Source organism: Leucoraja erinacea, chromosome 26 (genome assembly GCF_028641065.1).
Source record: "Leucoraja erinacea ecotype New England chromosome 26, Leri_hhj_1, whole genome shotgun sequence".
Taxonomy (NCBI): Eukaryota; Metazoa; Chordata; class Chondrichthyes; order Rajiformes; family Rajidae; genus Leucoraja; species Leucoraja erinaceus.
This window is the reverse complement of record NC_073402.1, coordinates 27,392,527-27,407,424: the sequence shown is the minus strand read 5'-3', so window position 1 is coordinate 27,407,424 and position 14,898 is coordinate 27,392,527. Positions and strand designations below refer to the sequence as shown.

The window sequence follows — 14,898 nt, the reverse complement described above, 5'->3', positions numbered from 1 at the left end:
TGGAAGTTCATGTGTAATATCCCAGAAATAAATACATGAACTAAATGCTAAAATTCAATCTTACAATGATCTGCTGGTCTGGGGGAATGGATTCCAGAGCCTTCTGTATCACACGGCAGCCATACATCTGCAGCGCTAAAGAGAGAACATGTCCGCGGATACGTTGAGCCAGCGCCAGCTTCTGATCCAGGCTTCCAAACTAGAGAACGGGGAGCAGAGATGCTTTACTGGGATGCACCCATCAGCTATGTAAAATTACACATATACAAACCAATCTTCCTTCTAGATATACTTCATCCAATCTGACTGACTTGACTTAGTCGCTTGAATAATTTGTGCACACATACACTGCAAAGTTCCCTTATACGTTGCTTCTTTAATCCCCCAGTGAAGTAAATTGTGGTAACATTCTCTGCCCAGTGAGATCTATGCCATAATTTTTAAAAATATTCTCAGAAAATGAAATTAATCCAAATTAGTTTTATCATGAGTAGCACTAATGATGTGTTACATTAAATAAAGTTTACCTGCAAAATTATAAATCGATTATTGAATCAGGAAAGTTCTAAGTTGTGGTGACTAAGTCGTACCAGCCATACCACAATTTTAACCTCCCCACCCCAACTTGAGAAAGGAAAAATTGATTTCAGTACTTGGGTCTTTGCCACTGGAAAAAATATTCCTACGTGGATGTTCCAAGGAGCAGAAGAAACAAGGGGTACCCTACAACGTTGTCCAATGAGTGGGGTATGCCAACAGGAATTAAGTTAAAAGTGCGTATTTCTCATTTTGAAGATTAGAGAGGGACAGTTGAAATCACAAGTCTGTTCATTAAATTTATCTTGATTAATCAAAAAAAACTATCTGCAAAGCAAATTGAAATTTAAGCCATTATCCTATTTTGCCATGTCGCCATTCTACAGGTGTCGACAAAACCATATTTTCACTTACCTCAAAAAATTTCTGAATTACATAATTTCCAAAAACATCCACCATCAATTGATAGGCTGCCTGCAGAATTTCATTAAAGACCAGCTGTCTCTCAGCAGGGGTAGCTCGCTCCAATTTAAGCTGAATGAACCTGAGGGTCACAAAATATTTTAAGGCATCAGAATCGTTCAAGTAGTGGAGTGAAGGTTTTAGATCACTTACACCGAGTGCATTGCTGACTTTGAACCATTTCTGAAGCTGGTGAACAAATCAGCCTTCATGAAAGGGAGAAAAAGCCCCTCACCCACAATAGCAGCCAACTGCAAATCATCCCTACAATTTTCCAGCAATTGCCCTACCAATCCCAAGAGGACCAAATCAGAAATCAGTGACTTTCCATTAAAGGGCATCCCAGGCTGGTATGATTTATCAGCTCAAAGCAGCAGCGGGGAACATGGAAGCACTTACACCCACGTCTATTCTCTAGAGATGCACCCATTGTGGTTTATTGAATAAACGATCTACAAATGCAAAAAAGTTTATAAAGCAGCAACATTTCAATGCACCCATTCCAGACTGAATATGGGTCATGGAAATGTTGACTAAAAAGTAGACAAATATTTTGCAGAGGAAAATCTTCTGTCCAAACATGGTCTTCATAATCTATTTCTTATTGCACCATTCCTATTAACATTGTCTTCCTTGGCTCCCAACATCAGAACCCATTTTACTCTGCCCGAATATTTCATAACAATATACATTTATTGTCTATCATGATACACCTCCCATTTGCTTTTCTTCAACACCAGCTGCGATATGGCAGCCTAACTGTTACAGCATCTACTTTCCCACAACATTGTGTACAACCTCAACCATGTTAAAGTTGCCGTCAACACGCCTTTGATAAAAAGCAATTGCACATCCAAGCCTTTGGAACTGTATTCCCTTTTTGCCCGCTTTCATTTGCACAGCAATATTACCAAGCTTGAAGAACTGCTTCAAAACGACCCACAATGCATTGTACATAACACACCATTAAATCTGGCAGTGACCATCTTTTCCAGGGATTCAATATTGTTATGGAGGTGGGCTGTGTTATCTGGGCTTTGGTCGTTAAAATAGCTAGAACACTATGCTAACCAATTAACTAGGATAGTAACACAAATACTTATTTGATACATGTGGAAAGTACAAATGTCCCCTCCCCCCCTCCCCATCCCCCCACCATCTAAATTACCAGTTTAAATTTAAAAATAACATTAACATTTCAAACAACAGTATTCCACACCTTGAACCATGTTGATCCTGAGAGAATTCCATGATGTGGCCGGCTATTTCACGCAGTTGAAGGTTTGGGTAGCGATTGTTACGGAAGTCCTCCAGTAGCCTGCTGCGGCCTGACGGCATCACATCCGACATGCTGTATCGCAGGCGGGACGGTGGGAACAACTGGCTGCTGGAGCTGAACAGACTCGAGGCACTGTTGACGCTGCGGTACTTGGCCTCAGCTCCTGGGGCGGCAGAGATAAATCTTCCACTGCCATTTGTAAGCCCACCTGTCATAGAAATGCATCAAGATTGGAATTTATCCAGCACCCAACGAGGTAACTAGTTTAGGCACCTCATGCATTTACGCGGGGGTTACGTGCTTGAAAAAGTGCGCAAACTAAACATATACACGACTATGCTGTCAGCAGTAAATCCGAGCGTGTTGTTCCAAAAATACTAGCACGCAAATCAAGTTTTGGTATTAAAGGAACAAAGCACATTATTTGAAAAAGACGTAAATCAAACGCATAAAACGCGAGGTGCCTGTACCATGCATTAGCTTTGTTAGAGAAAGTATAACATTTTTCAGAGATGGCAATCGCTTGATTATTATGACGGAAGCTTTCAATGTGAAGCTCCGACTTTTGTCTTCAGTGAGGTGACCTAGGGAGTGTCGAGTGCCTGTCCCACTTACGCTATTTTTTTGGCGACTGCCGGCACCCGCCGCGGTTGCAGCAGGTCGCCGAAAATTATCAACATGTTGAAAATCCAGCGGCGACCAGCAAAAGGGTACGACTCTTTGGGCAGCTACTCACGACTATACAGGCCTCACCCCTGCGACATGTTGTGTAAGTGGGACAGACCCTTCACGCCTCACATAATCATGCATGAAGTGCAAGGCAGGCTTTGCAAATGTACTTTAGATGTACATCTGTACTTGTACGACAAGCAATATTTAAACAATTACTACATATTAATTTATATGCTAATTGAAGTACTATCCTTAAACTACCCAGCCCACAATGAGTACATTAAACAATCCCAAAGTGCTAGAGGAAGTACATTATAGCCAGTGGATAGAAGACAATTAATAGCAACATAGAAAATAGGTGCAGGAGGAGGCCATTCGACCCAGCAACGCCATTCAATAAGATGATGGCTGATCATCCAAAATCAGTACCCCGTTCCTGCTTTCACCCCATACCCCTTGATTCCATTAGTCCCAAGAGCTATATCTAACTCTCTTGAAAACATCCAATAAAATGGCCTCCACTGCTTTCTGTGGCAGAGAATTCCACAGATTCACAACTCTCTGGGCAAAAAAGTTTTTCCTCACATCAGCCCTAAATTTAAATGGCCTACCCCTTATTCTTAAACTTTAATAGCTAAACTTTTTATCTCTCTAACCATTGTCGATGTAACTCCAATTATTGCCAAAGGATTTCTTGGCAAAAGTTGTGCCTTTTGTACTAAATCGTGAAAAAAAAAAAGCGCACACCAAAATAGTCCTGCAAGAGGTCACTCAAAAATAAAAGCAGAATGAGAAACGAATAACAAGAAAGAAAAATTAACTGAGAATTACCCACCCCTCTTACCCAGGTTAAGGCTCGATGATGATCCGTGGGATGATAGAGACGGTGGTGGTGTTAGCGAGTGGCTGGGGCCTTGGTTTGGAAGAGGCATGCCTACTGGTCCAGGGGAAGACGAGAAACCCAATCCATTGTAAAAGTTGTGGCCGATGGGAGCAAGACTGCTGGTTGTTCGCTTGTACAGATCAGAGCTACCAGTTAGTGAATCTCTTCTTGAACCACTGCTGGTGTTGGAACTGCCAACTGAACAGAAATAAAGAGGCTCATTTTAGTGGTTCACATTATCAACCTGTGCACAGTAAAAATTACAGACTTTTCTAATTACATTTACAAATATTACATTTACAATTACATTTTGATGTACCTTAATGCTTTAAAAAAAATTTAAAGAAACAGTATTTTACCTGGATTCACAAAACACAACTTGTAATGTACGAATCTCATAATAATTAAATGGGCAATTTAGCAGATGAGGCCAAAAGTCACGTCCAACGTCATGGTTTCCCTCTCAATACATACCGATTATGGTCCAACAGACACTGGAGCGGTACAGTGGGCTTTTTTGGAAAACAATCGGTCAGATTCTCAGCAATTCTGCTAACATTTTGCAAAGCCAATACTTTTGACTATGATTTTAGCAATTCACAAAGGTAGACATGCCAAAATTCCCACTTAAAACAGTTGAAAACACCCAGCAGTGCAATTACCAGGTAATATCACAGCAAACACATTATACCCAGAAGATTCATTGAGGGAGTGGGAAATTCTGGCTATTGCAATTGTGTAGTTCACGAGGAATGCAATAGCATAATATTGTAGAGGAGCTTAGATGTGAAAGTGCATTGATATTAAGCTAAAGATACCTCAATACAAGAGTGCTGTAACATATTGTTACCTGTTAGGCATGTGCGATTGCCTCAGATCAAATACTCTATTGAAGAACAAAATTATAGTGTGGAACCTTTTGGACAGATTAAAAAAAAACCAAAACCCTGGTTTCCCAATAGGTATGAAGTGGACCACCATTTATTCTTAAATACTCAAAGGCAAGACACATGCCTGACAGGGAAACATGATAACTCAGCTTGCACAAATCTTTACACTGAAGTTGTGCACTTAAGCATTGTATTGTTGCAATTTAAATGTACCTGCTGATCCAAATCCTCCAAGTGCAGATCCGAGTGTCGCCCCAAGTGAACTAGTGCTTCCAAAGCCCAGGGAAGTGCCGCCAGGCTGGCCAGACCCCTGAGAGAACAGTGAGTTGCTCTGTGAAGTGCTAGACAGGGAATTGTTACCGTAGAATGAGTTTGAGGCCAAACTGTTGGTGGGTTGCTGCTGTGGTTGCTGTTGTTGCTGCTGGTTGCTCATTGGGCGAAAGGAGCCATTGGATGTTCCCGCTAAACCACTCGCTGTACCATTTGCTGAGGCTGCTGCGGCGGCAACTGTTGGAACAGACATCGTTTACCCAGGTGACAAAGACAAAATGCACAATGAGATTGCAACGAAAGAGAAAGTTCACCAACTTTTGTCCAATTGTCAACATCTTTCCCAGTCGATCACCCGTTCATTCTAGTTCCAAGTTACCTCAGTTTCTCATCCACTCCCTATACACTAGGGGAAATTTTACACAGGCCAATTAACTTCCAACCCCACACATCTTTACGATGTGACAGGAAACCCAGTCACAGTGAGACGGTGCAACGTCCACACAGGCATGACAGCGCCCGAGATCAGGATCGAACCTGGGTCTGCAGCGCAGAGGCGCGAGCCCAGCCAGCTGCTGTGCAGCCCTAAAAATTATAAAATCTGCTCTGTAAAATAAACCTAATCTTTGTCAGCATGTTTAGCGTTGCATATTTACAATTATGTCTTACAGAGCACTCTCTATACTAAGCCAACTTCTAACTGAACATTTTAGACAAAAGGACATGAACAATTATATTATTCATAATTTAAATTAACCTCTCAAATATAGTAATTACATTATGTCGCATTTATAAAAAATATAATTTGTATTGCAAACTAACATTGATTAAATTCCCACAATATTTAATAAGTATTTTAGTTACATGATATTCTGGACATCCTGCACATATTAGATCCCCTGCCACCACAGAGGCCTGCCATGATGGAGGCCATTTCGAGCTTAGAACACAACTTTGTTTAAATGGCACATTGGCCAGATGGGTGCAATGACTAGTTTCCTTCCTAATATTTCAGATGGCAGTCAACCTTGAATTGGCATAGGCACTGAGATAGTGAAAACATTACCAGAAACCCCAATTTGGAAAATTATCCCAAGCTAATTCAAGAACTATAGATCTCAAGTGTTAGAAGATGCACAGGCACTTGGGTGGAAGGGGAATAATGGAAAGAAGTTTTAATAGTGCTTCAGACGTTGTGTGAAATGATTGCACCGAATTAAACCAGTGCAAAAATCAGCACCAAGCCCTCCATAAGGCTTGGGACAAAGGCTCATTATACATCCCCCCCCCATTGCAGGGCACCATAATGTTTGGGACACAAGGCTTCACAGGTGTTTGTAATTGGTCAGCTGTGTTTAAATGCCTCCTAAATGCAGGTATGAGTGAGCTCTCAGCACTTAGTCTTTCCTCCAGTCTTCCCATCACCATTGGAAACTTTTATTGCTGTTTATCAACATGAAGGCCAAATGTTGTGCCAATGAAAGTCATAGAAGCCATTATGAGACTGATAAACAAGAATAAAACTGATAGAGACAGGTTAACCAAAATCAACTGTTTGGAACATCATTAAGAAGAAAGAGAGCACTGGTGAGCTTACTAATCGCAAAGGGACTGGCAGGCCAAGAAAGACCTCCACAGCTGATGACAGAAGAATTTTTTCTATAATAAAGAGAAATCTCCAAACACCTGTCCGTCAGATCAGAAACACTTTTCAGGAGTTGGGTGTGGATTTGTCAATGGCCACTATCTTCATAAGACTTCATGAACAAAAATACCGAGGCTACACTGCATGATGCAAACCACTGGTTAGCTGCAAAAATAGGATGGTCAGGTTACAGTTTGCCAAGTACTTAAAAGAGCAACCACAGTTCTGGGAAAAGGTCTTGTGGACAGTTGAGACAAAGATTAACTTAAATCAGAGTGATGGCAAGAGCATAGTATGGAGGAGAGAAGGAACTGCCCAAGATCCAAAGCATACCGCCTCATCTGTGAAACACAGTGTTGGGGGTGTTATAGCCTGGGCATGTATGGCTGCTGAAGCTACTGGCTCACTTATATTCATTGGCATTGGGGGGTTCAGTATTGATGTGGATAGAGAACTGGCTGGCAAACAGGAAGCAAAGAGTAGGAGTAAACGGGTCCTTTTCACAATGGCAGGCAATGACTAGTGGGGTACCGCAAGGCTCAGTGCTGGGACCCCAGCTATTTACAATATATATTAATGATCTGGATGAGGGAATTGAAGGCAATATCTCCAAGTTTGCGGATGACACTAAGCTGGGGGGCAGTGTTAGCTGTGAGGAGAGATGCTAGGAGACTGCAAGGTGACTTGGATAGGCTGGGTGAGTGGGCAAATGTTTGGCAGATGCAGTATAATGTGGATAAATGTGAGGTTATCCATTTTGGTGGCAAAAACGGAAAGCAGACTATTATCTAAACGGTGGCCGATTGGGAAAGGGGGAGATGCAGCGAGACCTGGGTGTCATGGTACACCAGTCATTGAAGGTAGGCATGCAGGTGCAGCAGGCAGTGAAGAAAGCCAATGGTATGTGTTAGCTTTCATAGCAAAAGGATTTGAGTCTAGGAGCAGGGAGGTTCTACTGCAGTTGTACAGGGTCTTGGTGAGACCACACCTGGAGCATTGCGTACAGTTTTGGTCTCCTAATCTGAGGAAGGACATTATTGCCATAGAGGGAGTGCAGAGACAGTTCACCAGACTGATTCCTGGGATGTCAGGACTGTCTTATGAAGAAAGACTGGATAGACTTGGTTTATACTCTCTAGAATTTAGGAGATTGAGAGGGGATCTTATAGAAACTTACAAAATTCTTAAGGGGTTGGACAGGCTAGATGCAGGAAGATTGTTCCCGATGTTAGGGAAGTCCAGGACAAGGGGTCACAGCTTAAGGATAAGGGGGAAATCCTTTAAAACCGAGATGAGAAGAACCTTTTTCACACAGAGAGTGGTGAATCTCTGGAACTCTCTGCCACAGAGGGTAGTTGAGGCCAGTTCATTGGCTATATTTAAGAGGGAGTTAGATGTGGCCCTTGTGGCTAAGGGGATCAGGGGGTATGGAGAGAAGGACGACAGATAGCACAATGGGCTAAGAGTTTGGCTGGCGACCGGAAGGTAGCCGGTTCAAATCCCGCTTGGAGTGCATACTGTCGTTGTGTCCTTGGGCAAGACACTTCACCCACCTTTGCCTGTAATGGAATGTTACGGCGGCAGGCGCGGGCACACCGCGACGCCCTGTGTCTCCCTTTCAAGGGAGATGCTAAAAATGCATTTCGTTGTCTCTGTACTGTACACTGACAATGACAATAAATTGAATCATTTCATTTCATTTCAAGGCAGGTACGGGATATTGAGTTGGATGATCAGCCATGATCATATTGAATGGCGGTGCAGGTTCGAAGGGCCGAATGGCCTCCTCCTGCACCTAATTTCTATGTTTCTCTGTTAACTGCTGATGGTACAGGTGCACAACCTTTTATCCGGAGTTCCGGAAACCGAAAAACTCCGAAAACCGGCCATTTTTCCAGGATGTCGTCTGCACACCAAAGCTCGCGTTTGGCGCCGAACTTGACCCGAAACGACCCACGGTCAACCCAGGTCTGTACTACTGTAGCGGCTGCCTCATCCCCGGAGACCGGGGAGACACTTAAACATCTGTTAATCATTGCTTAAATGTTAGTTTGGAGGGCTTTTATGTGAAGGGGGGGGGGGGTGAAGGGGTAAACTTTAATTCTTAGTCCCCTACCTGGTCGGAGAGGCGGGGAGCAGTCAATGCCTTACCGGGTCGCCGTGCAGTAAACTCCCAGCTGGGGCCACGGGCGTCCGGCCATGGGCGGCGCCGGTTGTAGTTCCGACCCCGGCAACTCTACCCCTGGCTGCGAGGCGCTCCAAATCCAGCGCCGCCCGCGGCCACACGCCTGCAGCCCCAGCTCCACGAATGTTGGGAGTCGGCGGCGTCGCAGCGCAGGGATACCAGCGGGGAGCGGGCAATGCCTTACCGGGTCACCGTGCGGTAAGCTCCGGAGCGCTGTGGCCACCGACTCCCAACATTCACGGAGCTGGGGCTGTGGGCGTCCGGACGCGGGCAGCGCTGGATTTGGAGCGCCTCGCAGCCAGGGGTAGAGTTGCCGGGGTCGGAGCTACAACCGGCGCCGCCCGTGGCCTGACGGAGCCCCCAGCTCCGCGATGTTGGGAGTCGCCGACCAGGTAGGGGACTAAGAATTAAAGTTTCCCCCTTCACCCACCACCACCACCACATAAAATCCCTCCAAACTAACTGACTAACATTTATGCAATGATTCCCCGGTCTCCGGGGAGGAGGCAGCCGCTCTAGACTTTTCAAGCCGCCCGTGCTACCTACCTAATCTACGCTAAAAATCTTCCATTCGGAAATCCGAAAATGTCCGAAATCCGACAAGTGTCTGGTCCCAAGGCTTTCGGATAAAAGGTTGTGCACTTGTAGTAGCATGATGAATTCTGAAGTGAAAGACATATCCTATCTGCTCAAGTTCAAACAAATGCCTCAAAACTCATTGGCGGCGGTTCATTCTACAGCAAGACAATGATCCCAAACAGTGTTTAAGAAGGAACTGCAGATGATCCCAAACATACTGCTAAAGCAACAAAGGAGTTTTTCAAAGCTAAAGAAATGATCAATTCTTGAGTGGCCAAGTCAACCACCCGATCTGAACCCAATTGAGCATGCCCTTTGTATGCTGAAGTGAAAATTGAAGGGGACTGGCCCCCAAAACAAGCATATGCTGAAGATGGCTGTAATACAGGCCTGGCAGAGCATCACCAGAGAAGACACCCAGCAAAAGACAACAAAATACTAATCATAACTACTTTCATTTACATGACTTTGCTGTGTCCCAAACGTTATGGCGCCCTGAAATGGGGGGGGGGGGGGGGGGGGCATGTATAAACGCTGCTGTAATTTCTACATGGTGAAACCAAAATGTATAAAAATGGTCTTTATTAAAATCTGACAATGTGCACTTTAACCACGTGTGATTTATTTTTTTCTATTCCATTTTTTTCAAATTGTGGAGTACAGAGGCAAATAAATAAATGATGGGTCTTTGTCCCAAACATTATGGTGGGCACTGCAAGTACTTCCGTAGAAATACCCAACACGGTAATTATTTTTTGCATACTGCAGGATCTTCAAATTCATGGTTCAGATGACAAAAACATTGTAACATCTGAAATGATCCAACAGTTCAACTTAACGAGGCAGTGAATATTGTAGGTTTACAAACAATTGTAGGTTTGTTAACAGGTTATATTCACGTTTTCAGCTTCTTCACATACAGCCAACCTTACCTGCCTGCGCGGCGGATGGACTTATAATTACAGGTGCTGGAGCAACCAGGCGAACAGGAGCTCCCAGGCCATTCCGAGCCCCAGCATTCACCACAAGAGCACCAGTCTGGTCGTAGTAAGCTGCTGGAGCAAGGACTTGATAACCTGAAATAAGGTATGATTATTATAGAATGCAGCACCACACACTGAAAATCAATAATCTCAAATGAACACAGACTAGGCGTGGGGATTGAAGAGCAACAGAAAGATTATTAAAAAAATTCTATTCAACTCAAGCTCAAAAATTAAAAATTCTATTCAACTCAAGCTCAACTTCCATCCCTAGCATGTACTTATCTAGGAATATGTTTAGTGTCACATGTACAGAGAGAGGTACAGTGAAAAGCTTTTGTTGGGTGCTAACCAGCTTTTTAAATTGCAAACATTTCTCATCTGTACTTATTCCTAGAATTAGCTGGTCCTAATCTAAATTATCATTGTTTCCATTATCCCAATATTGTCCGGTCAAAGCTTCTTCCACCTTCCAACCACAGTGTATGTTGATTCCTTCAAAACTTGTCCAAGGTCCACCAAATCCGTTCACTTGTTAACCAGTTCTCTGACAATGCTTCTTCATAAGACGAGCTCCCAGTTCTGACATTTAGATTCAAGTTGATTACCTAGGTATAGTGTCATGCTTCTGTTTGTGTGCTATCCAATCAAATCAGAAAATACTCTACATAAACACAATCAAGCCAAAAGGTAGAACAGAGAAAGGTATTGGAGTGCAGGAGGTAACTCTCACCATTGTAGCAAACCAGTTCCAGAGAAAAGGTTCAATGTCCAATGAGGTAGGTTGGAGAATCAGCACTGTATACTAGTTTACAGGAGGACAGTTTGGAAGTTTGATAGAGAAGCTGTTCGAGTCTGGAGGTACATGCTTTCAAGCTTCTGTATATCTGTCAGACAGGAGCAGGGATCAGGAATGGCCAGGGTGGGAAAAATCCTTAATTAAGTCGGCTGCTTTCCTGAGGCAGTGTGAAAGGTAGTCATTAAGCTAAGCAGTCTTACTTTTCTTTGATATTGGGATGATAGTGGGCGTGGGGACTTCAGAATGGAGTGATGAATATGTCTGTGAATACCTCTGCCAGATAGTCCCGAAGACGCGGGGAGGAGCCGATCCTCCCACTTCAGTTTTTGCTTGTAAGCAGGGAGTAAAAACGCAACCAAGTGTTTACCGAAGTGCAATCGGGGGATGGAGCTGTAGGCATCTTTAAATAGTGTACAAACTCTCTCTTCGCATTACCCCTCCCATCGCTCACACCTTATCCGGTGTTGTCCCAGTGTCGCATTTCATTAATTCTAGTCTGTAGTGCAATCCTTCCCCTCCAGGCCGGCCGGCATTCATTTCTTTCGGCGTTTAACTTACTTTGAAGCTCCACAGCTACCCCAGGATATAACACTGCTGTAAAATATAACATTACTGGCCACTCGCTTCTAACATCTCTCACACACTGCTCCTATTTTGATTAAGTCTACAAAGTAAGATAGGCACAAAATGCTGGAGTAACTCAGTATGACAGGCAACATCTTTGGATAGGAAGAACAGGTGACGTTTCGGGTCGAGACCCCTTTTCAGACTGAAGAAGGGTCTCGAGCCAAAACGTCACCCATTCCATCTATCCAGAGATGCTGCCTGTCCCGCTGAGTTACTCCAGCATCTTCGGTTTAAACCAGTATCTGCAGTTCCTACCTACAACATTAAGTCTACAAAGTACTTTGTTATAATTGGCTACATTTGGCAATTGCAAAATGAATTTGTGTTTTCAACTCATCTGGAAACCACCTCTCCCTTAAAACACATTATTAGTGCACAAATACGAACTAAAACACGGGCAACTATTATAACATTAAAAAACTGGCTGTGTTTTAAGCAAGTTACAGCTTAGGTCCGTAATAATGTAAACAATGGCTGGCTCAGGTCGAGTACAAGAAAAGCTCTCATCACTGAATAATATTCTCAGTGAGGGCAAGTTTGTCATCATTGCCAGACATGTTTTAAAAACAAAAAAAATAAAAGGCACTTCCAATAAGCATTTCAACATTCCAATTAAAAAGAAAAGCTTGTCTTTAAAATTTATTAAACAACATTGAGCCTTGCAACTGGAGCTAGACTCCAGCTTACAGTGTAATGATCGAGGATTTCAGTAGACTGAAGAGTATAAATTAGCACCGCGCTTCCTTTACGATTCTGCACTGCAGCTGTGATAACATATCCATCAGTAACCAGACACATTGCACGTGGAACTCAATCCCAACCGGTCTATGCAAGTTGAGCAAAAATTGCACGATTCAAAGTATAGACATACAGATTTCCCTCGTGTAAAATTGCAAATGACCAGTTGCAACTTAAATCACGTAGCAAAATTTGCTTTGTATCCGTCAGAAATTTATAGCCGATAATTTGCCTCATAATTCAACTTTGCCTGGCACACTGAAACGGCCAATTGTTTACCTTTTCCCCAGCGTCTCTCTTTGTAAATCATTTTTACCACCACCCCCAAATAAAGCCCATCTCTGCTGCACAGAATGAACTGTAGATTTACCTGGCATTCCGGTAGCCAGTCCTTGGCTAAAAGCTAAAGCTGAGTTGACAGCAGCAGCTGCTGCCAGGCTATCTGCTTGTTGGCCTTGTTGACTCTGATTTGGGGTCAGGGGCCGTTGATTGGCTCCAGCACGCAGAACCTGGATAAAAAGATGGGAATCATTAGATCATCAAATGAAAATTGTTATTTACAATTTTTATTGAATAAAAATCTGAAAATAGGATGTAGAACATCATAAAATGAAATTGACGATGATCTCTGAGGATTGCAGAAGTATTCAATCCATTCACAATTCACTAAATAAAGCATAGTGTCTGCAGACAGCAAAAATATTCAAGTATGGGCAGTATGCATTGGGCAACTGAACCATTCTCAGGACTAGAGAGCGGCTCTAAGCTACTATCTTCCTCATTGAAGACCTATTTACTGCACTGGAGACATATGGACTATCTTTAAATAGGAGCCATTTATGTTTAGGCAAGCTACTGTTGGCATATTATATTATTTTGTCTAGATATATCTTGCAGTATTGTTTTGGACACTTGAGGGCGGTCATTAGATGCGCAGAGGGCCGTATACGTATGGGCTTAGTGGACCAGGGAGTGATCAGACCAGCCACAGGGGTGGAGAGTATACAGCTCTCACCAGATCGGGGAGAACAGAAAGCTACAACTTGTATGCACAATAAGGAGAACCTGGTACGTTCATCTCTTTGTTTGTACATCTACTTCAATAAAGAACCAATAACGACAGAAGATCTGTTCTTTTTGGTCAACGTAAGATCATTCCTACTTACCCGTGTAGGAATGGCAAAGGAACGTGGACACTAGATGAATTGCAAATTTGCCATTACACCTCGCAATAAACATTATTGCCTTTATCATGTATCTGTACACTGTCGATTGCTCACCATAACCCTGGACATTCATTGACATTGCCAATTTCTCGACCCATAACATTTTGGGGTCACCACTGGTTAGAGACTTAAATATTGTGGCTATGGACGCAGGTGTACTTCTGAATATCCAGCAATGGGCCACATTCCTGACACACAAGGGTCTTTATATAATCTACAAGCATATGTCGGGATTGTGTTGGAATGTTGCCTACCTGCCTGAATCCAACGACTTAGGAAAATTAACTGCATGATTTGCACCTCAGACTGAACATTAATTCTCTCAACCACCTGCACACATTATGTACCATCTACAAAGTGCAATGCAATTATTCATCCAGCCTATTTCAACAGCATCTCTAAAGCCAGTGGGGAGGAAGAGCATATGGCGATGACTAAACCTTTACATCCCCCTTTAATTCATAGCCCACCCCGACTTGTAGGTCCTTCATTTCTAGATCCGAAACTTGGAGGTTGCACGTGAAAGTTTAAATAAGATTTGGGAAAGGACATGCAGGTCAGGCAAAACATCAAGTTTACAAGAATGGAAGGCACCCTCATTGAAATTTGTATTACTTAGAAAAGGTTTGTCAGGGTAGATGTGGAAATCAAGTTTACCTTGGCTGCCATATCTAGAACCTGGGATTGGGAGTCTCAAAGTAAGAGGTTGGCCATTCAGCTGAGAAGAAATCCCTTTACACAGGTGTTGATGAATGACTACCCAAGAGGTATGTGGAGGTTCAGATTTGAGCATGTTCCAAGAAAAATAGGTATTAAGGGATTTTAGGCTATTAGCATTAACGCAGGAGTGGCAATGAAGCAAAATGTCAGCCATGAACTTAGTGAAAGGTGAAGGAGGTGCAACAAGTTAAAAGTCTTACTCGTACTGCTATTTCTTGCATTCCCACGTGCCTGGCACGAACTGATGCACTGGAACAAGGACAAGTTTGGCTTTCATTGACTAGAGCTTGCAAGGTGAAACACAGCCGTTCACTTAAGGATAATGACCAAACTGGTGAGTTTGTTCAGAAGCCGCAGCTATTCTAGAAGAAGGAAGAACGCCATGGGGAAACAAATAGACATC

At 43.2% G+C, this 14,898-nt stretch overlaps 1 protein-coding gene and 1 non-coding gene across 8 annotated transcripts in view; both read right to left on the bottom strand.

Moving 5' to 3' along the window:
• The window catches only part of pum1 (pumilio RNA-binding family member 1), an 84,825-nt gene that overhangs the window by 12,784 nt on the left and 57,143 nt on the right, over window positions 1–14,898 (bottom strand). For 4 of the 7 annotated variants that reach the window (XM_055656511.1, XM_055656514.1, XM_055656513.1 and 1 more), the window contains 7 exons: window positions 12,920–13,058; window positions 10,335–10,478; window positions 4,937–5,230; window positions 3,786–4,031; window positions 2,219–2,486; window positions 952–1,081; window positions 65–199 (listed from right to left, as the gene is read on the bottom strand). In XM_055656511.1, the coding sequence (XP_055512486.1) occupies window positions 65–199; window positions 952–1,081; window positions 2,219–2,486; window positions 3,786–4,031; window positions 4,937–5,230; window positions 10,335–10,478; window positions 12,920–13,058 (1,356 nt within the window). The remainder of the gene's footprint in view (window positions 1–64; window positions 200–951; window positions 1,082–2,218; window positions 2,487–3,785; window positions 4,032–4,936; window positions 5,231–10,334; window positions 10,479–12,919; window positions 13,059–14,898) is intronic. The other 3 variants (XM_055656512.1, XM_055656515.1, XM_055656516.1) reach the window with 2 other exon arrangements.
• Window positions 12,285–12,365, bottom strand: LOC129709992 (small nucleolar RNA SNORD103/SNORD85). The gene has a single exon (XR_008725620.1). It is a non-coding gene; the product is annotated as a small nucleolar RNA SNORD103/SNORD85 (small nucleolar RNA).